Here is a 23,840-nt window from a genome sequence, read left to right as displayed (position 1 = left end):
TCACTTGATAAAATACATTAATTAATGACAACACAGCTTAGTTGACCTGATGACACAACAATGAAAAAAGTGAAGGTTCTGTTCTCAAGGAACTCACTCACTGCAATGGGAAGAGTACAGATACTAAATTATGGGTGATGCAAAAGTAATTACACTTTGCTACTAGAGCTCAGCAGAGAGCTGGCTGACTAAATATAACATCTGTAATAGTGTGATGCATCAGCAAGACTTCACAGATTAGTGTCCATCTTAAATTTGTTCTTTTTTCTGGGGATAAAATAGAGGTAGGCAAGTGGAAAAGATAAATAATACAATTCTAAATTGCTGCAATCAGTTTTCCAAAGTAAAGAAATGGAGAAAACATGACATATTAAGGTAACCCAAACTTAATCAGTGCACTCAGAAGATAGGTTGTAAATAAGGGATTTTAGGGAGATAAGATTGGAAAGGCAAACAAAAATCGCGTCATCAAAAAGAATAGATTAAAAATTCTAAACAGCATATTGCAAATGTACAGAGTAGTGTCCCTTTCAGAATGGCAGCATGATAAGCTCAGCAAAACAGTCACGTGAAAAATAAAACACAGTCTTTGAAACTTGTCTTAATGTATATTTTTAATGAAGAAAACCTATTAATTCTTGATAAGAGCAGTAACAGTCTGAAAAGTTGAGTCATAACCTGTTCACTGTCCCCACCTGAGGTCGGCATCATGGACCATCCACTATAAGTGGGTGTTGGCAGGAAGAGGAAGCTCCTTCTCCCTCCAGGTCCCAGTCTGTGTATCTCTACCCAGATATCATAGGCTCAGGTGATATTATCCCTCCAGGAGGAGAGATCATCCACATTTCTTACCCCTCCTAGTGCCATATCACGCACAAACTGAATTCTAGTCAATTGTGGTTATGTGGTTGGTACTTCTCTGCCCAGCCCAGTACCTACTCTATGATAGAGTAGATGCAGTCTCCTAGTTGAAGCAGGCCAAGAATATTGGGGCATTGATTGTGCTCATTGAAGCTCGTATTCTAGCTTTCTCCCAGTAGGGGAGAGGCAAGCAAAGAAAAACAGAGGTAACTATCTTCTCCTTCCATAACCAGGCCCATAAAAAAAGGGTGCTACTCAAAAAAGTGGGCCACTGTCTGTGTTCCAAGCTCCAGAGAAGTGTCTTAGAGATTTTGTCCAGGGAAAAAGAACATCATTAGATCAGAAAGCTCCAAATCTTTATTTGATTAGGGAAACTCAAGAATAAGACTGCTCATGAAGACAATGGGAGTATTGCGTGGAAGGGTTGGGAGGAGTGAGAAAGGCTGGTAAGCAGTTAAAAGGACATTTGTAGCTCCATGAGAGCAATAATTTTAACCATAGGTGGGTCAGTGTATCTCAAAGAACCAAAGAAAGAAATAGCCAAGAAAAGCCTGTATGGGGTTATTACAAATGTAAAAGACGGGTCTCAAAAATTACCCCTGAAAAAGGGCCCCAGTTGAATTTGTGTTAGATTAGATTGTGGAAAAACTTATTCCCCAGGGCATTGCCAAAAACTGAAGAGGCCATCAGTTAGCATTTAGCAGAATCTAAAAGATGGGGGTGGTCCTGGCAGAAGCAGGTATCCTCAGCAACTGAAGATGGATCAGGGAAAGAGAGAACAAAAGAAAACCCGGTTAAAATAGTTGTTCGTTCTAGTGACTGTGCACAGTGCCAGCCAAGGCTGCGTCTTCTGCGGAAAGGCTGAATGCTTCCCCCTAAGATCAGAAACAAGATGAGCATGTGCACTTTTTAACTTTAATCTTTATTGTATTTTTCTGTTACAATACAATGCACACTATTACCAGTTCTACTCCGCACTCGACTTGAGGTGCTAGATAGTTAAATTTTCCAAGCTATGACATAACACTATCCCCATATTTTATGTGCAAAATATGAAGTACTCCACTGAAAACCCCAACACTGATGAGGTACATCATGGCGTGGTATGAGAGCCAAACACAAAAATGAACTGTATATCTTTTTTTCAGATAAGTGATATTTAATAGGCATGTTGTGAATTATGTATGGGATTTTGAGTGTTTCTTCTTTTTAAAAAAATGTTGTTCTTTTAAAATTGTTCCAACGTCCCACTGTTCTCCCCTGCACCACCTCCCCCAGGTTTCCACAGCCGATCCCCACCCTGTTGCCCATGCCCATGGGTCATTTCTTCTTGTCCTTTAACCAGGGCCTCTCTACACTAAAAACAAAAGTCAAATTCAGGAAGAATTTTATCTACAATGGCATCAAAAAAAAGTACTGAGGAATAAATTTAACAAAATAGTGTAAAATATCCACTCTAAAAGCTAAAAGACATTGCTGAAAAATTAAAGACCCAAATAAAGAGAGAGATATTTCACATTGACCTTACATAACTTACAAAATTGAACTCAAAGTGGGTGAAACACAGAAATGGAAGAGCTAAAACTAACATTTTCTTGAAGATAAAGTGGGTGTACATTGTTGTGGTCCTGAATTAGGCAATGGTTTCTGAGAGATGACACCAAAAGTACAGACAATTGAAGCAAAAATTAATGAATTTTTGAGACATTGACATAAAGAACAAACTGGCAGTGACCGGAGGGAAGGGGGAAGGAGGCTGATGGGGGAGGGAAAGGGAAGGGTCCACTGGGGGACATGTATAAAGGGCCCACGGACAAAGGGGTGGAAGAATGAGAATGGCAGGTGAGGGTGGGTGGAGTGGGTGGGGGAAAAGGGAGACAAGTGCTTGAACAATAATAAAAAATAAAAATATTAAATAGAAAATTAAAAATATATTGTTGCATTTTCTTAGGTGTTCAAAAGAATAAAAAATTAAAAAGGAAGTTTGAGCTGCACACTGAAGATTCAAGTGTAAAAGCAAATACATTTGACAGTAGTTTATTGAAAGAAGGTGTCAGAGAGGAGAGTGAAAATTAATGTGCACGTAGGCACACTTGACCATTAGCAAAACCTCAAAATAGCTTGTTTGGCAATATCCTAGATACGACCCAGTGTTTATGAGTAAAGGAGACATAAAATGTGTTAAAGAACTTTAAAATGGCCAAGTGACTACTTTAAGGCTGAAGGTTGGAAGGGTTTCCTGTGTAGAAATGGAGATCACAGCTATGGAACTGGTAGGAAATACTAGCAGAGAAGGTAAATGCTATGGGAGGGTGGGCCATTTGGTTCAGCCCACAGGTCTTGTTGAACTTACCCATGAATCCCAAAATTCCAGTTGTTACAAGGAGAGAGAAACAGAAGATTCCAAGAATCACTACAGTGAGACACCAGATAAACGGAACTGAAGACGCTGCCCAGAGAGAAAAAAAAAAAGAGATTGAGTAACTCAGCAAGGACAAGACTGAATAAAAGAGTTTAGAGGGACACCGTCCAGAAATTCAAGACTCTAACTTTTGATTGTCTTCAAACTTGATATTATCAATTAACAGAGATACTGAACAATTAGAAGCAATAATGGATGGAGAATTGGATGTCTGGATTCTTCTCCTTATTTTGTTACTGTGTTTCTTTTGGGGACATCACTTTACCAAAATAATCCCTTGTATCATCTCAGTGGTTTATGAATTCAAAGTGAAATATTAGATATACAGACTTGGTTTTAAAAATGTAAATATACTTCCAGATTTTATCTGTAAGTGTCATTTTCATTGATCCACAATCAGAAGATATTTCTTATTTTGGATGTTTCATAAGCTTGCAAACATATAACAGTTTTCTCTTTGGAGCCTTCTTTACTATTCTTCAACATTAGGATTAACTACAGCTACTGCATAGAAGAAATTATAATCACAAACATGTAGCAACTAATGTTCATCAAATATTGTTCTTTGCAACTTTATAGAATGAGTGATAACGACAGCAGGAGATTCACAATTGTTTCCAAACAAGTTGAAAAGAAATAATTTTCCTGCCTGACTTGCTCAGTTATGCATATGTGTTCTCAGCACCCAAACTACATTAATTCTCTGAAATGTACTAAATGTGGATATTTATTTTCCTCTCTGATTTTCTGAAGGAGTAGAGTTATAAAATAGGGTTTAAATAACCTCACGAAATTGGTCAGGCTAACTCATTCTTCAGAGCGGGGGTTTTTGCCTGACCTCGCTTGAATTACATGAGCATAGTCTACGCAATTGGAGGACATGTAAGCGAGGTCCTCTTTGTAAACATTACCGTTTCTTTTAGATGATTTATTTCTTGTTATCTTTGTCTGGTTGGGGTTTGAAGTAGTATTTTTCACTTCTGAGTAAAGTGGTGGCCCTTTGATCTCTGGAGATTAAAACAGAGGTGTGGTTACTTCTTCATATTCACACTGTTTCTTACAAAGCATATAGACTAGTAATATGTGTGAAAAGAGTTGCCAGAATGAGATTTTTGCCAAGTAAAAAAGAAATCTATGGAATCGTTTCCTTCTTTTTTTATTTAGTTATTTTTCAAGTACAGTTTTTTGTCTATTTCTCCCATCCCAGCCTCCCCTGCCCCTTGCTCCCTACCTCCCTCCCATCTCCACCCCCCCTTAGTTCTCGTCCCTGTGTCCTTCCTATTTGTTCCTCCAAATCCCTCCCCCTTTTTCCCTTTAACTTCCCTTCCCTCTCCCCTCTGGTAACTGTCCCCTTGTTCTCTATTTCAGTGTCTTTGGTTTTTTTTTTCTTGCTCTCAAGCTGCTTGCTTGTTTGTTTTGTTGTTTAGCTTCCTGTTAAAGGTGAGATCATGTGGTATTTTTCTTTCAGCACCTGGCCTATTTCACTCAGCATAATGCTTTCCAGTTCCATCCATGTTGTTGCAAAGGGTAGTAGCTCCTTCTTTCTCTCTGCTGCATAGAATTCCATTGTGTTTGTGTACCACAATTTTTTGTTTCCTTCTTGTAGGTAAAGTCCATTAGGTGCATCTTTTTTTAATTCTTGTTCAATTACACTTGTCCCTGTTTTCCTCTCATTACTCTCCTCCTCCCCCTGCTCTCCCCATCCCCCACCTCCCACATTCAATCCTCTCCTCCCATTGTCTTTGTCCATGGGTCCTTTATACACGCTCCTTGACAACCCTTCCCCTTCTTTCTCCTGATATCCCCTTCCTCTGTCCCTTCTGGTTACTGTCAGTTTGTTCTTTATTTTCTTTTCCTTGTTAAATAATTTCTCTTAGGATTATCATGATAATTTAGCACATGACACTTTATGTCTAATTTATTTTCAGGATTGCCTCAAGTCCCTCAGATAAAACTCTTAAATGATAAATCCTGAAAATTAGCTAGACATAAAGTATCATGTGCTAAATTATAGTGAAAATTCTTAGAGAAATTATTTAACAAGGGAAAGAAAATAATATAATTTCAATAAGAATTGAGAAAAATACTCACTTTCTCTTTGCATCTGCTTCCTGGAAGGAGGATGTTTCAAATCTTCATATGTTGTATTTGCTTTATTCATACCTGAAAAATTTTGAGATAACTTCTGAGACAAAAAATGACAATAATTTTTAAAAACAAAGTTTTTTATGTGTCTGTTTTTATGCCAGTACCAGGTTGTTTTGATTACAGTGATCTCGTAATACAGTTTCATATCAGTTATCATGACTGCTCCTACTTTGTCCTTCTTTCTCAAAATTGCTGCAGTTATTCAGGGTCACTTATGGTTCCACATAAATCATTAAAATGTTTGTCCTATATCTGTGAAATATGCCACTGGTACTTTAATAGGTATTGCATTGAATCTATACATTGCTTTGGGTAGTATGGACATTTTGATTGTTAATTCTTCCAATTCATGAGCATGGTACATGCTTCCATTTGTTTTCTCAACTTCTTTCTCCAGTGTTGTGTAGTTTTCTGAGTACAGGTCTTTTATATGCTTGGTTAGGTTTATTCCTAGGTACTTTATTTTTCTTGTTGCTATATTAAATGGGATTTGTTTTGATGTCTCTTTCTGATATTTCAGTATTGGTATAAAAATTGCCTTTGATTTCTGAATATTGACTTTGTATCCAGCTATTTTGTCAAATGAGACAGAAAAGAGAGCTGAGAAATAAACCCAAGTCTCTATGATTGGTTAATATTTGACAAATGAGGCAGAAACATAAAATGGAATAAAAATAGCCTATTCAACAAATGGTGTTGGGAGATCTGGACAGCTACATACAAAAAAATGAAACTGGACCACCAACTTACACCATACACAAAAATAAATTCAAGGTGGACAAAAGACTGAAATATTAGCCATGACACCATAAAAGTCTTAGAGGAAGACATAGGTAGGAAAATATCAGCCATTCCATACAGCAATATTTTCACCAATATGTTCCCTAGAGCAAGGGACATAAAGGAGAGAATAAACAAATGAGACCTCACCAAATCAAAAAGCTTCTGCATGGCTAAAGAAAACAGCATTAACTGGGACTGTCCCATCCCCTCAGCAACTTCCAGCCCAGATGGAGGCATAAGTTGAAATACCCTGTCTCCTTGCACAACCAAAATTAAGGAAAACAAAGATTTAGAAACAAAAACACAACCAGAACAAACAGAAAATTGAACTGTACGAAAGTTCAACAACTATTCATCCAGACCGGTAAGATGGGTGGAGTCGGTGGCTGGTGGAGAGGGGTCCTAGCAGGAAAAAGTGGTGGCTGGTGGACCCGGGCGTGGGGAGGAAATGAGACCCAGTGAGGTACGCAAGGTGGCTGGCTGACCATGGTCACATATTCATGGGCAGATACACTGGGAAAAAATGGGCAATAAGAAAGACCATGCAACCCAGGGCCCCAGCAGTGAGAAATAAAACCTAAAAGTACCAATTAAAAACACTTGTGTGGGCTGAGGTGCCAAGAGACTCCCACCCTCACAGGAGAGTTTGTTGGAGAGACTTTGTTAGAACAGACACAAGCCCATTTCCCACAAGAAAAATGCACAGGGAACCAATAGTGATGGAAAGGAAACTGGGGCTAAAATCAATGGAGTGGACCAGAAGGAAGAAAGAAATAACCAAACAGAAAAGAATTCAGAAACAAGAATTCAAAAAAAATGAGGAGAGGCTTAGGAACCTCCAGAACATCTTTAAATGTTCCAACATCTGAATTATAGGGGTACCAGAAGGAGAAGAGGAAGAGCAACACATGAAAATTTTATTTGAACAAATAATAAAAGAGAATTTCCTCAATCTGGTAAAGGGAATAGACTTCCAGGAAGTCCAGAAGGCTCAGAGTCCCAAAGAAGGTGACCCAAGGAGGAACACAATAAGGTACATCACAATTATATTAGCCAAGATTGAAATGAAGGAGAGAATCCTAGAAGCAGCAAGAGATAAAAGGACAGTCACCTATCAAGGAGTTCCCATCAGACTGTCAACTGATTTCTCAAAAGAGACTTTACAGGCAAGAAGGGGCTGGAAAGAATTATTCCAAGTCATGAAATGCAAGGACCTACATCAAGATTGCCCTATCCAGCAAAGCTTTCACTTAGAATGGAAGGACAGATAAAGCACTTCTCAGATAAAGTCAAGTTCAAGGAGTTCATCATCACCCAGCCCTTATAATATGAAATGTTAAAGGGACTTATCTAAGAAAAAGAAGATAAAAATATGAACAGTGAAAGGATAGCAAACTCACAGTTATTAATAACCACACCTAAAACAAAAGCAAGCTAAGTGGACAGCTAGAACTTGAGTGGAGCCACAGAAATGGAGATCACATGAAGCAACAGGGGAGTGGAAGGGGGAAGGTACAGAAAATAAGTAGCAGGGATGATGAGAAGAAAATAGGGGGAGGGCAAGAGTAGTGTGAGAAATGTAGAAGCTAAAGAACTTATGACACATGGATGTGAACTAAAGGGGGTAATGTGGGTGAGCGGGGTGTGCAGGATGGAGGGAAATGAAGGGGAGAAATGGGACAACTATAATGGCTAATCAATAAAATATATTATAAAAAATAAAATAAAAATTTTTGTAGCAAAAAACCCAGAATTAAAATAAAAGAGTAGCAACTATATGGGAAAACACATTTGCCAGTAATATCTCTGAAAAGGGTTTGATCTTCAAAATATATAAAGAAATCACATGACTTCACTCCAGGAAGCCAAACAACCCAATTTAAAAAAATGGGCAAAAGACTTGAAAAGACGCTTTTTTAAGGAGGACATACAGAGGACCCGGAGATGTATGAAAAGATGTTCAGCATCACTAGCCATCAGAGAAAACCACAATGAGATACTACTTCACATGAGTCAGAATGGCCATCATAAACAAATCAACCAACAATAAGTGTTGAAGAGGTTGTGGAAAAAATGGAACCCTAATGCCCTGTTTGTGGGAATGCACACTGGTGCAGTCACTGTGAAAAACAGCATGGAATTTCCTCAGAAAACTAAAAATGAAATTGCCTTTTGACATAGCAATTCTACTGCTGGGATTATAACCTTGGAACCCTGAAACACCAATCCAAAAAAAAATCTATGCACCCCAATGACCATAGCAGCACAATTTACAATAGCCAAGTGCTGGAAGCAACCTAAGTGCCCATTAGTAAATGAACAGATCAAAAAGCTATGGTATATTTACACAATGGAATACTGTGCTGCAGAAAGAAAGAAGGAGCTCCTACCTTTTTTGACAGCATGAATGGAACCGGAGAGCATTTTGCTAAGTGAAAAAAGCCAGGTGGTGAGGGACAAATACCATATGATCTCATTTTTAAGTGGAACCTAATCTACAAAAGAAACAAGCAAGCAAAATATAACCAGAGACATTGAAATTAAGAGCAATCTGACAATAACCAGAGGAAAGATGGGAAGCAATAATGGGGCAAAGGGGGAAAGGGTTTTCAGGAACAACTATAAAGAACACATAGACAAAACCATGGGTGAGTGAATCCAGGGGAGGGAGGTGGAGATGGATGGGGTAGTGGAGAGTGGTCTGGGGTAACTACATACAATTGTACTTGAACAACAATAAAATAATTTTTAAAAAGACATTAGAGAATAAATAAATAATTCCAGAAAAACATAAAAACCTCCAAAGTTTTCAGTTTCTATTATATCTAGGTTGTCTGTATAAAATTAAAATCTGTATCTCATTCTGTTTACTAATGATGAATAATTTTACTTTTAAATTTTGTTTCAGAAAGAATTTGCCTTAGATTATTTTCTTCCTCCTTCTTAAAATTATGTTACCATTTTTTTTAGATTTATGGGTATTGTCATTTTACCTACTTTGCCTGGACTTCTCCAAATGTGGTATTTAATTTAATTTTTAAGAGTTAACGATGTTATGATTTATTAATATTTATACTACACTTAAACATAATCCCTATCCAAAAATTTTTCAAAAAAATTTATGAATGATTTGCACGTTAAAGATATATCTTGTTAAATAATGGATTATTAGAAAATATCTCCTTCATGATGTATCCTAATATTTTTTCTATTTATTTTTACTCTTTATTAATGACTCAAAGGCAACTTGCTTCCCATAACTCCTAAGAGACTGTTGCCATCTCCTTCAACATGGTCTTATAGTCATTAAGAATGAATGTCCTATAATTAGGACACAAGTTAATTAAGCTGTACTCCCATGTGATGGGTCATTTTACATTCATAATATTTGAAGATATCAGTTAAAAGCAAGTAATGCTGCTTGAAATAATAATTTTGCTTGCAAATGCTAAACATTTAATTTGTTTTAAGTATTTAAAATATTATTTAAATAATCAAACAAAGCAATTTATGAGGAATAAAATTCTCATTATAGAAAAAATTTTAATTCTTCTGCTCACCAGTCTCCCAGTGTATTATCAAGGTAAGCACTTTTGGATATTTTTACTTTCTCAGTGTTATGCTCCAATGATCTTTTACAATATGATTAAAAATACAAGCCGCTGTGTGCTCATAATTTTCACTTAAGACATTTAGTTATTTCCCACATGGTAATTCTCATAAGAAAACTGAGTTATGGAAATACATTTATAATGCCTTTAAAATTCCTTTACCAAGTCCGGAATACATCAGGAAAGGAGACCTGTATTACATAAGTTAACCAAGTCTGGAGGTAGATGTGAAATAGAGATACTTATTACTAGATAGACAAAAAATGAATAATTAATGAAATAATCACTTATATACTCATAGTCTGTCTTCATTGATATGACCATTTGCTGTATTAATACATTTGGTTAATTCAACAGATATATTGAAATTGCTAACAAAACTATCAGTTATATTCAATATTAAATCAAGAAAACTTCAGAGGAAGTAATTCACTTGCAAAATAATTTTAAAAACTGAAGTGTACAGCTCATTTATCTGCAAGACTGAATGTATTGGATTAAAAAATAATGTATTCTTTTTGCTCTGTATATGAATCAAGTGGCAGGAATAACAGTGATATGTGCTGAGAACCATAGCTATAAATCTAGTTGGCGATACCTGTGTCAGTGCAGTAGAGTTTTCGCTCCAGTGGAGTCTGGTCCAAATAGAAGAGGTGAGCCCCTGTAGGTGGATGGACTGGATGTTGGTGTTCTGGAGAAGAAGGTGATTCTTCTGGGCTCCTTGTGTTTTCTGCCCTTGTTTCACAAGAGCCTTCGGTACTGCTCACCTACACATGAAGATGGGAGAAAAATAGTTGATATTTAGGCTTCAGGTTTCACTATCTGCATCCTTTATCACAGAGTGGTATTTTTCTTTTTAACGGAGGAGATGAGTGGGAAAAATAATTTAAATAGTCACGCCTATTTTGCACAGAATACAAAATGCACATTAGAAAAAAGAGACCACTATTACCACTGTGATGACCACCACCAAAAAGTTACATTCTAAATATATTCTCTATAACTGACACTAATGTTTTGGGTTCCATTTGGAAATGTACTTAATGAAAAATTTACATTAATTGTGTAAACCACTATATTAGTTCAGTGAAAATACACGAACACTAATATTCTACACACGTTTATCTGAAGGAGTGTTTAAGTAATAAAGTGTTAAGGTCTTAAATTGTATTGGAGTGAGAGCCACTCATTCCCTGGTTCTTTTAAAATACATCTAAATTCAATGGCTTTATTCCTTGAAATTTTTTCCATAACATAGTCCTTATACAGTGTGTTTTTCAGTTTATTCCAACATAAATAGAGTAGATTTGTCCAAAACTTCAGGCTTTGATGATTTTTGGTTCCCTTCCCTTGTAGTCTATATGGTAATTATACAAAAACAAAAACAAAAACAGAAATGTGTTAGCTCCCTCCTTAGTAGCCTGATGTAGCACAGCCCACGGTGTACTGGGTAAACAATGGCGACGCAGTTGAAATATACGGATCCTAACTCAGTGAAGAAGATGGAAATAGCTTTACCTGTTTTCACCATTTAATATGAAAAGCACAGTAAAGAATACCTTTCAATTTTAGATTTAACTTATTCAAAAACATTTGAAATACATTTATTCAAAAAATGTGACACATTTGCAAAATTTGTTCCATTAATGGAGAAATGACTAATGGAAAATCAACTCTGATTTAAAAACAAGTCTTTACAGAAATAATCAAACAATGCATATAATCAAAGAATAACTATAGATAGTCTGTGATAGATGTAATGTTTTTATATTCTGGCTGTGTGTTCTCTTTGGTTTTATAATAGTCATTTCTCATTTTTGTTCTGTTTTCTCCAACTGTTGTAGACTTCATCCAAACAGCTTGCTGGCAAGCTCAACACTCAAAACCATTATGATTGGATTATTAGACCTTGAAATTATTTGCTTAAAATTTCACTTCTCACCTTTGCAAGCCCATCTAATAATTTTTTTCCTAGTACTACTTTCTCCACTTAGTCAAAAGTCATCTCTGAATCAATTTTCATTATTATATCTTTTCACAGAAATTTACCTTTTTGCCAATGATACAGAATAAGGATTATTTTCATCTTAAAACACATGTGACCCATTATTCTAAATATTTCATAATTTATACATTTTCACTTGAAGAGAGTTCACTATAATTATGTGTCACTGTGCAAATTACCTTCTCTAGTTTTTAGATATTTATTTACCATATTACTGAACACTTTGCAAGATGTCAGCATTGTGCTAAGCATTTGTAGATATTATTTAATCCTAAAATAATTTGAAATAAAAAAATTAATATCACATCTTTGATTACTAGGTGATAATGCAACTCAATTGACTTTTTGTCTCTCCCTATTTCAGGAATTCACACAGTGGATAAACACAAAATATCAAAATTTACAGTACATGGAAGAGCCTGTTATTTCACTCAAACTTCAGTTAACCTTTAATTAAAATCAAGAGCAAAAAACAAACTTAAAGTTTCAGAATTCAAAGTATGGAAAAGAGGTCAATGTTAAGACTATTTTAGCATTGGAAAAATATTTATCATCTATCAAAGATTGAAGATATCTGTGACAGTTCAATGATAAAAAAGGAAAGGAGGAAAAAGAAACAAAATCTTGGTGGTGTTATATTTTTCAAAATCCTTTTGTTCTATTCCAGTGACTGCAAAAATTAAGAATCAATTTGTATTTTCCAACTTTCCTTATACACTAAATACTAAAAAATACAAGTTTATTTTACTTGTGGTCCCACTTAATATTTTTAAAAAAAATTTAAAGGATTTTACTTATTTATTTTCAGAGAGGAGGGGAAGAAAAGGAGAAAGAGAGGGAGAGAACATCAATGTGTGGTTGTTCTCGCATACCCTCTACTGCTGACCTGACCTGAAACCTAGGCAGGTGCCCTGACTGGGAATCGATCCCATGACCCTTTGTTTCTCAGGCCAGCAGTCTATCCACTGAGCCACACAAGCCAGGGCTAATATTTTATTGATGATGGTCATTCTGGCAGGTGTGAGGTGATATTTCATTGTGGTTTTAATTTGCATTTCTCTGATGATTAGTGATGTTCAACATCTTTTCACATGCCTATTGGTCCATCTGTATGTTTTCTTTTGAAAAGTGTCTATCAGGTCATTTAACTATTTTAAAAATGTATTTTATTGATTTTGCTATTGCAGTTGTCCCACTTTTTTCCTTTGCCCCCCTCTGCCCAGTAGCCCTATTTCCTCCAGTAATCCCCTTTCTGAGTTCATGTCCATTGGTCATGAATATAAATTCTTTGACTACTGCATTTCCTCTACTGTTCTTAACATTGCCCTGTATATTTTTGTGACTACCCTGTATATTTTGTAACTACCAACTTATACTTCTTCATCCCTGCACCTTTTCTAAATATTATCTTATTTCTCAATAAAATATAATTTATTATTATTAATAAAATGATGTATTATTTTATTTTGAAAAAACTAATATTTCTCAGATTTTACATTTTAATAATTGTTTTCAAGTTCACCAGTTCTTTCTTCTGCCTGTTCATCTGTGTTGTTGAGTATTTTTAGGTTATTTCCCTTTTTAGCTATTTGAATTCCAGTTTCAGAATCATAGTTTGGTTTCATATCAGAATTTTGTGTTTTTATTAATGTTGTCATGTTTCATTTATGCTTTTCTTAATTTATTTTAGTTTTTTTGTTACCCTTTTTTTTTCTGTCTCTGGAGCATATTTAAGGCAGTTCTATTAAAATCTTTTTCTATTAAATTTAATTTATCAGCCTCCTCCGGGACTGTTTCTGTCAACATAGTTCCTATTCATGACTATATTTCCCTGTCTCATTGTTTGCCTTGTGATTTTTTTGTTGTTGTTGAAAAGAGAGCATTGGCTTATCACAATATGGCACCTTGAAAAATCACATTTTCCCCTTCCTCAGGGTTTCCTGTTTTTAAAAAATGATTATTGAAGGTAAAGCAGTCCATTTTTTAGTGACTTTTCCAAACTATTTTTGCAAAAAAAATTCTTTGTTATAGTTGGTTACTGAATTCTCTGTCCACTAAGTCTGTGTCAGTTAATGTTCTGAAAGGATTTTCTTCAATGCCACAAACTAAAGAAACAAGCAAGACAACCCACAAACACACTCAAGAAAGACAGAAGACAAATGAACAAAATTAACAAAACATCTCTTAGTCTTTGCAGATTAGTTTTGCGCTGGGACACTCCCCAAATGCTTGGCAATGGTGGCTCTTAGCTGGGGATTAGTCTAAATTAAATGTTTAAGGTCTTCTTGGTTTTCTTCTAAGTACAAGTCTTGTCCTGAGCATTCACATGCTTTTCTAAATTTCTCTACATAAATGATTAGTTTTCAATAAGACAGTTTCCAAAGACTCTTACCCTAGCTTTTCTAATAAATCTTAAGCATTCTATTGTGTGTCTTGATTGTGGTATCTTGCCCCAGAGGTCAGTGGTTTTAGTCCACCGTATAGATTTTATGAATAGTGACTAATGCTTATCTTGCCTAGTTCTAAGTAAGATAAAACAGAGATGAGTGCCTTGAATCAATCACTCTGTCAAGTATTCCCCAGATAGGTTGGGGCAGTTGTGTATAATAATTTATGAGTAAAGTCTGTGTTCGTTCTGGTGTGAGGGAAGCAGCTAGTAACTAGGCTGCCACCACTTCAAGATCAAGGCAATGGGTGTACCAGGGAGAGGGTAGAATCCAGGCAAGTAAAAATGTACAACCTTTCCTTTGACTTTGAAAGTGGCTTTTTCATGATTGGTCATTGGCTTGGTTGCTCTAAAATGCTGACTCTTCCAGAGCTCCAACCAAACCGGGTCTGCTAAAATCTGCCTGTTTTTCAGTGCTTCTGTTGCAGAATGAGAGCTTGGAGTTCCTCATTTACTTTAGCTCATCACCTCTTGATGCCAAATTGTATTCCATTGGGTAGATTTTGTCTAATCATAGTCACTGACTTAAAATTGAATTTGGGCAATGTATATCTCTCCTGTCTCTTATTCAGTTCTTAACATACATAGTAGAAACCATGTTGGCCTATTTATAGCAAGTTCCATGTTTGTTAGAAGAATTCAGAAGTCAAAGTTTCCTCTATGTTTCCTGGTTCTCTTCCTCTCCTCTTTCTCTCCAGATCCATTTCATATTTTCATGCCCACATGTGAAGGAAATCCACTCAGTGGCCCATTCTAGAATCTCAAATATTAAGTTTAGTTGAAACTAAGTGATATATGCAGATTTAGCATTGCATGTTAGTTATAGGTCTAGCCAGTATCACGTTACTGCTTAGGGTGGTAGACACTGAAAGAAAAAATATTTTAAAAATGGTATCATCCATATTTATGGTATTGGTTTTCAAGTCTGAATTTTGCAAGACCTGGCCCCTAATAAAAATGATATAATTTTGCAATATACTATATATAGATCTCCTAAGAATATAAGATAACAATAATGGGTCAGTCTAGTCTATTATTTGTTTGAGACAACATTTCTAAGCAATGGTCCTTGACTATAGTAATCTCAAAAATACAGTTAGGGTTGTTTTAATGTATATGTATGTGAGTTTAAATTGGAGGCAGGAATTCATGTTAAATGCAGCTTCAGCATGTTACATATAATTATAATAAAATGCTTGTTTGCAGAGTTTGTTTAATACACCATAATTTTTAAGATCAAGTGAAACCAACAAAAAAGAAATATATACACATGTATACAATTGTGATAATGAAGTTAGTATTAAAGTGTAAAAATAATATGTGAGAAGTGTCCTCAGAGACAGTTTCATTTGTATTATATTAATCTAATATAAAAACTGTTCCTAGTAGAGAGCAAAATCAGAATTATTGCATTTAAAAAGATAGACACACCTATTTAGTATTTACAAGTGCCAATTGACTTACAGAAACAGATCTCAATACTATAGATCTTGAATGATAATCCAACTTTGCTGACTACTGGTATATTGACTCCAACACAGGTTTTATGAAACTATACAGTGTTTTTAAAAAATTATTCATTCTTCAATTCAGTTCACTCAAGAAAGCCTTAGATTTTTCAATCAGAAGTGAAGGAATTCTACTGTAAGATTTAGGACTCTATACAATTTCAACAAATGAATTCATAGAGATGACATTAAGTGACATTCTTTAGCAATTTTAAATTTAAAAAGGTACATAGGGAACAAGAACACATTTGTTATATTGCTATGATTTCTAAATGGAAAGGGAAAATATATTAACAGAAGAAAAACTGCAAAATAATGTCTGTATGGCTATGAAAATGAAAGGTTATGTAGAAGATATGCTGATTTTCTATTTTATTTAATAATTTTAAGCATTATCAGTTTTTATATTCCTATAAATATAAAGTGTACTCCCTATAGAACAGTTTTTAAAAATACACTTGAATACAAAGAAGAAGAATCATCAGTGTCCATGATGGACTTCACAGTGGCATCTACTGGCATTTCAAATATACACGGCCTTTTCCTTTCTCTCATGATTTTAAGTCACATGTTTCAGGTTTTTATTGAAGTATGATTGACAAATAAAATTGCAGGATATTTAGAGTATACATTGTGATGATTTGTTGTTGTGAAAGGATACTCCCCATCTACTGTTACTACTTCCATCACTATACATGTATGTGTGTGTATGTGTAGATACACACAAACACAGGGGGATGAGAGCATTTAAGTACTACTCTCAGCAAATTTCAACTATACATTCAATGTCATCAACCACATTTAGGGTGTTAAGTACATAATAGACCCTCAGACTTTATTCAGCTATCTTGTACTTGAAAGTTTGTATCTTTTTACCAATCTCTCTCTATGTTTTCCACACTCCTGACTCATGGCAACCACTTTTCTACTCTCTGTTTCTATGAGTTTGACTTCTTTTAAAAAAGATTTTTCCTAAGTAATACAATGCAGTATTTGTCTTTCTCTCTCGGGCTTATTTTACACTTAGCCTTAAGGCCCTCATGATCTATCCATGTTGTCACAAATGTCAGGGTTTCCTTCTTCTGAATGGCTGACTAATATTGCTCTTTATTCCTTTATCTCTCCACAGATACTCAGGTTATTTCCATTTCTTAGCTAGTGTGAATAATGTTTCGGTGAACATGGGAGTGCAGATAACTGTGAGAGATCTTTCTTACATTTCCTTTGAATATATACCCCAAAGTGGAATTGTTGGGTCATACGGTAGTACTATTTTTAAATTTCTAGGAATATCCATACTGTTCTCCTGAGTGGCTGCATTAATTCACCTGCCCATAAAAAGTGTAAAAGAGTTCCTTTTTCTCCAAACTCTCACCTACATTGGTTATCTCTTTTCTTCTTGTTAATAATCATTCTAATGGGAGTGAGGTGAGAGCTCACTGTGGTTTTGATTTGCCTTTCCTGGATGGTAACTGCTCTGAGGCTGTCTAACACCTTTTCATGCACCATTGACATTTGTGCATCTCCTCTCAAAATGTCTATTCAGTTTCTCTGCCAACATGTTATGCAGATTTGATTTTGCTATTGAGCTGTATGAGGTTTTTAAAATATATTTTGAAAATTAAACCTTTATCAGACATATAATTTTAAAATATGTTCTTACTTTATTGGTTGGTTTTTCATGTGTTGATGATTTCCTTGTTCAGCTTTTTAGTGGAGTCTGGGCTTTTAATTGAATTTAATTCATCTACATGAACTTAGGTCTATGTCACAATGTAAATTTCAAAGTACTGTTTATATTGGATGTATACTATATCATTGTATTAATGGTGAATTAACCAACCCCTCATTTATGGACACACCTCATTTCTAGTAATCTGGTCCTTGGTTATAATATTGTCATGAGCATTCTCTATGATAAACTTTTCCCACAATTTGAATTTTTCTTTATGTTGAATCACTCTCTTTGCTTTTACTTTTCTATCTCTATTAGAATTTCTTTAAAATTGCTAAATGTATCTCACATATATATTATATATAATATAAGCCTAGTGATGAATCAAATATGAATAACCTTTTCCTCTCCCATACAGTCCTACTTGCCTATGCTTACCAACATAAAAAAAATTCTGTGCTCATATGAATTAAATAAACACATTTGTATATATTATTTTTTCTTGTTCTTTTTCACATACCCTTTCTCTTGCTCTTGTTCCTCCTCATTTTCCTTCCTCTCTTCCTTTTCGACATGCTATTATAAGTGTCCACTACTTTGCAATTTGTTTTTTCCCTGAACAAAAACCCAGAATTTTCCTTTTAGGTCTTTTTTTAAAGGATTATCTTTTTGAAATGCACAGGTGTGTGATGAACCAAGTGAAGAGGTGCTTAAGTTGCAAAGTTTCACAGCACAATAAGTTTCTTTCCTTCTATAGAAAGGATGCGGCCATGAGTGGGAGACTGTAACTTCCATAAAATAATTCTCCATATGTGCGTATTATAAGTGATCAAACATTCATGATGAATACTTCCCCCCTTGTCTGAATCCTGACCCAATTCAATGAAGTCAGATGTTAAAATATCAGAAATATCAGAAATTCAACAAAATAAAAATTATTTACAATACAGGCAGAAAAACCCTGAATCTCTTTATTCCTGACTTTACTGAGATCTTTGAATGAGCAGTAATGCTATTATTCTTTCAAGTCAACCAACTTTGTATTTCATATGTTAAAATATAAAACATGATATATTTTTATGGTTAGTTGTAAGACCATTTGGTCTGAATTGGACATAAACAGATGAAAATCTATGACAGCTGTCTATATTTGTGGTATCTTGTGTGGTTTCAACCAGATGGGCTCAAATATACATTAGTTTCTGTGTGGTTATGACCCCAGTGCAAAAGTCATATGTCTATTTCTGTTTATGTACAGTATCTATTTTTACCCACTGCAAATACTGAGCATTTTTCGTGTGAGTCCACTAAAGAGCAAGTGGTAGACTGTTGGTGGCTACCCATGCCTATTCCTGTAAATAGAACTGGTTTTCACTTGTAAAAAAGTCAAGGGGTAGTGGTCTACCAATAAACTTAAGCCAAATTTTTAATAGTTGGATATATTAATTTTATAATGGGTTTTTAATCTTCAAATGCCATTTCTTTACATCTACCTTTGATTAACAGGTGTCAGTTTCTTCTAGTATTATTTCTTTTCTTATATATCTGGCTATCTAGACTCTTAGTTTTTATATACTTACTGTTTTTCTTCACCACGTTGTCAATTCTCATGTGAATTTTCACTCTAGACTACTTACAATTTTTTAACAGCTGTTCCTGATTTGTTTCCAGAGTGGTAAAGTATTACTAGATGATTACTAGATTATTACTAGATAATTGCTACTATTATCTAGTAGATACTAGATACTTTTAAAAGGCTTTTTGTGTACAATTTTTATTTTTGCAAACCTATTAGAAATATATATCCAGTTATTGATCCACATGACCTCTGTGGTTTTTTACCAATGTAAGTTAATATCATACAGTCCTATGTAGCTACCCCACCTTAGGTCAGGCTTGAACTTCTCATCAGCTCTAGGGGGACAGTGGCAGAAACACATCTTCATTCACCTCACAATACCGCTTCACTATTCAGAGAGAGACATCATCGAAAGGCTCCATAATGTCAAATTCTTCAGACTCTAATCATCCTCCAGGTATTTTTTAATCCAAATATCCTATGCTATTTTATTAACTAAATATTTATTTAAATAATTAAAATCAAATCTTAGTTATTTTTTATCATTACTACTGGTTAGGATTATAGTAGGGTCATAAAAGACATGTATTTTCTTTAGCATTTCCCAGCTATACCTAAAAGATTACTTTTACATGTAGTTAACAGGAATAATTATGTATTTCTTGGTTAGATCCAAAGTGTAATCAATTCATTTAAGTATTTTTAGGAGAGCTGGATGGGCTTTTGTGTGGAAATGTGATTTGAGTGTCTGGCACTCTACTACTACCATTTATGTATTTCTATCGATCTTTCAAAATAGTAGTAGCCCCTTAATTTAAATTGTAATCTACTTTGCTTGACAAAGTTGTAAATTGATTATATATTTTCTGTGTTAAAGAATTCACAGAGCAGACAGAGATAATCCCAATTGTGGACTCGGAATCTCCTCTTGCTTTTCCTCCCGCTCCTTCTCCAGAGGATGAATTGGGCCCAATTCCTGAGTACACCAACATGAATGGTAAAGTATATATACATTAGAGTTTATTAATTGAAGTTCTTTCCATGTTATCTTTTTTGAAGGTATTCATCTTTATTTTTAGGATATGGGAATTAAATTTGTTCAAGAGTATGTAATTAAATTTTCTTACAGAGAAAATGTCAAACATATGTGGGATTAGAAAGCATAGAATAACGAACCCACATATAGCCCTTACTCAGCTTTAACAGTTATCAATTTGTGAGCTACCTTGTTACCATTCCTGCATCCCCCACCTCATTCCCCATTTTTTAGTATTGTTGTTCAGTTACAGTAGTTTCACCTTTTCCCCCCTTGCTCTTCCCTGCCCCATCCCTACCTTGTCCCCACTCCCACCACCAATCCCCACCCCTTTGTTCATGCCCATGGGTCCTTTTTACATGTTCCTTGGATTGTCCCTTCCCCTACCCTCCCCCATGAATCCCCTTCACCATTCCCTCTGGTCACTACCAGTTTGTTCTTTTTTTCAATGTCTCTGTTTCTATTTTGCTTACTTGTTTGTTGTGTTGATTAAGTTCCATTTGTAGGTGAGATCATATGGTATTTGTTTTTCACCATCTGACTTATTTCACTCAGCATAATTCTCTCTAGTTCCATCCATGCTGTTGCAAAGGGTAAGAGTTCCTTCTTTCCTTCTGCTGCGTAGAATTCCATTATTTAAGTGTACCACAGTTACCTCTTCCCTTGATTTTACTTTTCTCTAACTTGTTACTATTTGGGTATTTTAAAATTTAGAGAAAATACAAAGATTAAAAAATTTTCAAAACATATATGGAAGTAAAAGAAAACCATATTTTCTCACAGAGATGTTTGAAAATTTTATGTATTAATAAACATATTTAAAGATAAAAGAAGCCATTTGTCCAAATTTGAACTTGTTTCCTCAAATGAAACTGAGAAACTTAAATGTGATTTAAGTTTAAATTTCAACAGGATTCTTAGGGTATAATCCCAGCAGTGGAATTGCCATGTCAGAAGGGAACTGGAGAGCATTATGCTAAGTGAAATAAGCTGGGCAGTGAAAGACACATACTGTGTGATCTCACCTGTAAGTGGAATATAATCAATAAAACAAATAAGCAAGCAAATATAACCAGAGACATTGAAATAAAGAACAAAATGACAGTAACCAGAAGGGAGGGGGGACAGGGATAATGGGGGAAAGAAGGGGAAGTGTCATCAAAAAGCATATTTAAGGACCCATGGACAAAGACAAAGGGGGGGTAGGATTAAGGGTTGGAGGAGGCGGTGAGTGGGGTGGGGGAGGGTCTTGGGGGAAAATGGGGACAAGTGTAATTGCACAACAATAAAAAATGTTTAAATTTTAACAAAATTGTAAAAAGACATAAAATAGGTAGAACCCTACGACACGAGTGTTTCCTTTTGATCATAATTAAACTTAACATCATTTAGGGAGAAATGTTTCTCAATCAAGCACTCCCAATTGAGCTAGCTAGTTCTTTGTTGTGGGGAACTGCCCCGTGATTGTAGGATGTTTAGCGCCATTGCTTCTACCCACTGGATGTCAACAGCACACGCCCATTAGTTATGACACTGAGGAGTCTTCAGACATTTACAGGGTCTCCTGGGGGACAAAATTGCCTTTGGTTGGTGATCGCTGTTATGTTTTTCAGTAAGTTAACAGATGATTTAGACTTTAATTATGGATATAATCATCCTCTTTGGTGGGAGCGTCTCACTTCATTTCAAAAATATAAGGAAATACTTTTTTTTACACTAGTGCTTATACATTTATTTCAGAGGGAAACAAACATACCAAGAGAAGGGACTATAAACAATGATGTATAAAAGTTTAGATTCTAGAATGTGGGGGATAATGTATTCTTTTTATTAAACTGAATAAAGTATAAATGTTGTTAGGCCTAGCCACATTATTCAGTTAAAACATTACCAAAGATTTACAGTAATTCTTTATGAGGGGAATATACTACTAGTCATCAACTTTCTTAAATTCTTCTTTTATTGTATCTTTCCCATTACCACTCTGTGCCCTAGTCATTAATTTCTAATGAAGAATATTATCTTTTTAAAAGTTATTTTTAGAAAAGATTTTATGTATTGATTTTTAGAGAGAAGAAGGGAGGGAAAAAGAGAAAGAAAGAGAAACATCAATGTGTGGTTGCCTTTTTAAAAGAATTATATTTATTTATCTTTAGAGGGGAAGGGAAGGAGACAAGGAGAGAAATATCAATGTACAGTTGTTTTTCATGTGTCCCCTGCTGGGAACTGGCCTGCAACCCAGGCATGTGCTGTGACTGGGAATCAAACTGGCAACCCTTGGTTCACAGTCTGGTGCTCAATCCACTGAGCTACACCAGCCTGGACAAGAATTCTCCCTTAACAATAACAGATTTAAAAGAATTAAGCATTTCCCATCTGACCATATTAATGAGGATAACATAATCTGAAGTTTCACACTTGGTGTTTAAGGATATTTAATAATTTCTGTATGTAAAATTTCTATCTGTGCTGGAAATCCTGAAGATCACACTCAGGTTTGGTGACTCTCTAAAAGAACATGTAGAACTTAGTGTACAGTTGTATTTACAGCTTAGATTAAGGACAGTGAAAGTATAAAAGCCAAATCACCAAAAGGAAAGGAATGTAAAATGTGAGGGAGACCAGGCTCAAGCTGCCAAGGATCCTCTCCCAGTAGAGTTACACAGGTCCCGTGAATTCCCCCCAGTGACAAGTTTTGACATCACACATCAAATGTTGCCCACCAGGAACAGTCAGTAGAGAATCCAGGTTCTTGACTGGGGGCTGACCACACATACAGCCTCTGGTTGTCATGTAACAAAAGTGGCAAATTCCAGAAGAAAAGCAAGTGTTCAGCACAAATTATATTGTCTGCAGAAAAGAGTTGAGCCACAGTAGGCCACTCTCACCCACAAATGGTGGTGAGAACACTCCTGAAATCTAAGTTTCCAGATACCAGGCAAGGTCATCATGTAAACAGGGCTTGTAGGACAGCAGACAGGATCCCTATCTTAATTCTTTTCTGTATATCCCCTTAAATAGTTTTTTAAAAAAACTTATTCAGCCTAATAGTTCATAGTAATTCATGCATTGGGCATTATCCTTCAGAACATAAGGATATTTTAAAAACAATAAGTGAAAAATAATGACACTAATCGTTCAAATAAAAGGAGCTGACATTATCTCTATCTCTGTGTTTTCCAGCCTCTTCCATTCCCTTCACTCTGTATGGAGTAATTTCTGTGATCCTGGGAATCTTCAGCCTGCTGCTCTTGGTGTTGTGTGGATTCTTTGGTTATCAGTGTAAGTTCAATTAATAGGGGAAGAAGAAATAATAGCCTGTTTGTCAAATTATATTTCTTTAAACCATTTTCAGATATACTAGTTTTCGGTAAATGTATCATTGCCATCCTGAACAGAGTATAGGGAAAAAATGACATGAAATTATCACTACTGTTTACTATATGAATGCATTTAATCTTGTAAGCTCTCAACTGTGCATTTTTTTCTAGAGAGGATATATTATTGCAAGACTGCATAGATATTAATAGTGATTATTACATTGAAAATTATAACTTCTAGGAAATTTAGTTCAATGAATTTGCAACTGTCTTCACTATGAGAATAGAAATATTCTTTGACAATTTGTTCAAATTGTGCATGTCACCAGCAGCCTACATTAGAAATGTGTTTTTAATAGTTATTTATTTTATTTTATTTTTATTGATGTTTAATTACAGTTGTCCCAATATCCCCCCATTATTCTCCTCTGCCCTAAACACCTTTA

At 35.1% G+C, this 23,840-nt stretch overlaps 1 protein-coding gene across 1 annotated transcript in view; it reads left to right on the top strand.

The window, feature by feature from the left end:
* The window catches only part of LOC128626900 (uncharacterized), a 45,412-nt gene that overhangs the window by 17,108 nt on the left and 4,464 nt on the right, over positions 1 to 23,840 (top strand). The window contains exons 2-3 of the mRNA XM_053662180.1: positions 19,916 to 20,035; positions 23,258 to 23,356. Coding sequence (XP_053518155.1) covers positions 19,916 to 20,035; positions 23,258 to 23,356 — 219 coding nt within the window. The remainder of the gene's footprint in view (positions 1 to 19,915; positions 20,036 to 23,257; positions 23,357 to 23,840) is intronic.

The sequence above is a fragment of the Artibeus jamaicensis genome, unplaced genomic scaffold (assembly GCF_021234435.1).
Source record: "Artibeus jamaicensis isolate MK-2021 breed Jamaican fruit bat unplaced genomic scaffold, CSHL_Jam_final contig_233, whole genome shotgun sequence".
Lineage (NCBI taxonomy): Eukaryota > Metazoa > Chordata > Mammalia > Chiroptera > Phyllostomidae > Artibeus > Artibeus jamaicensis.
The sequence above is the reverse complement of the archived record's forward strand: the minus strand, read 5'-3'. Positions and strand labels throughout refer to the sequence as shown.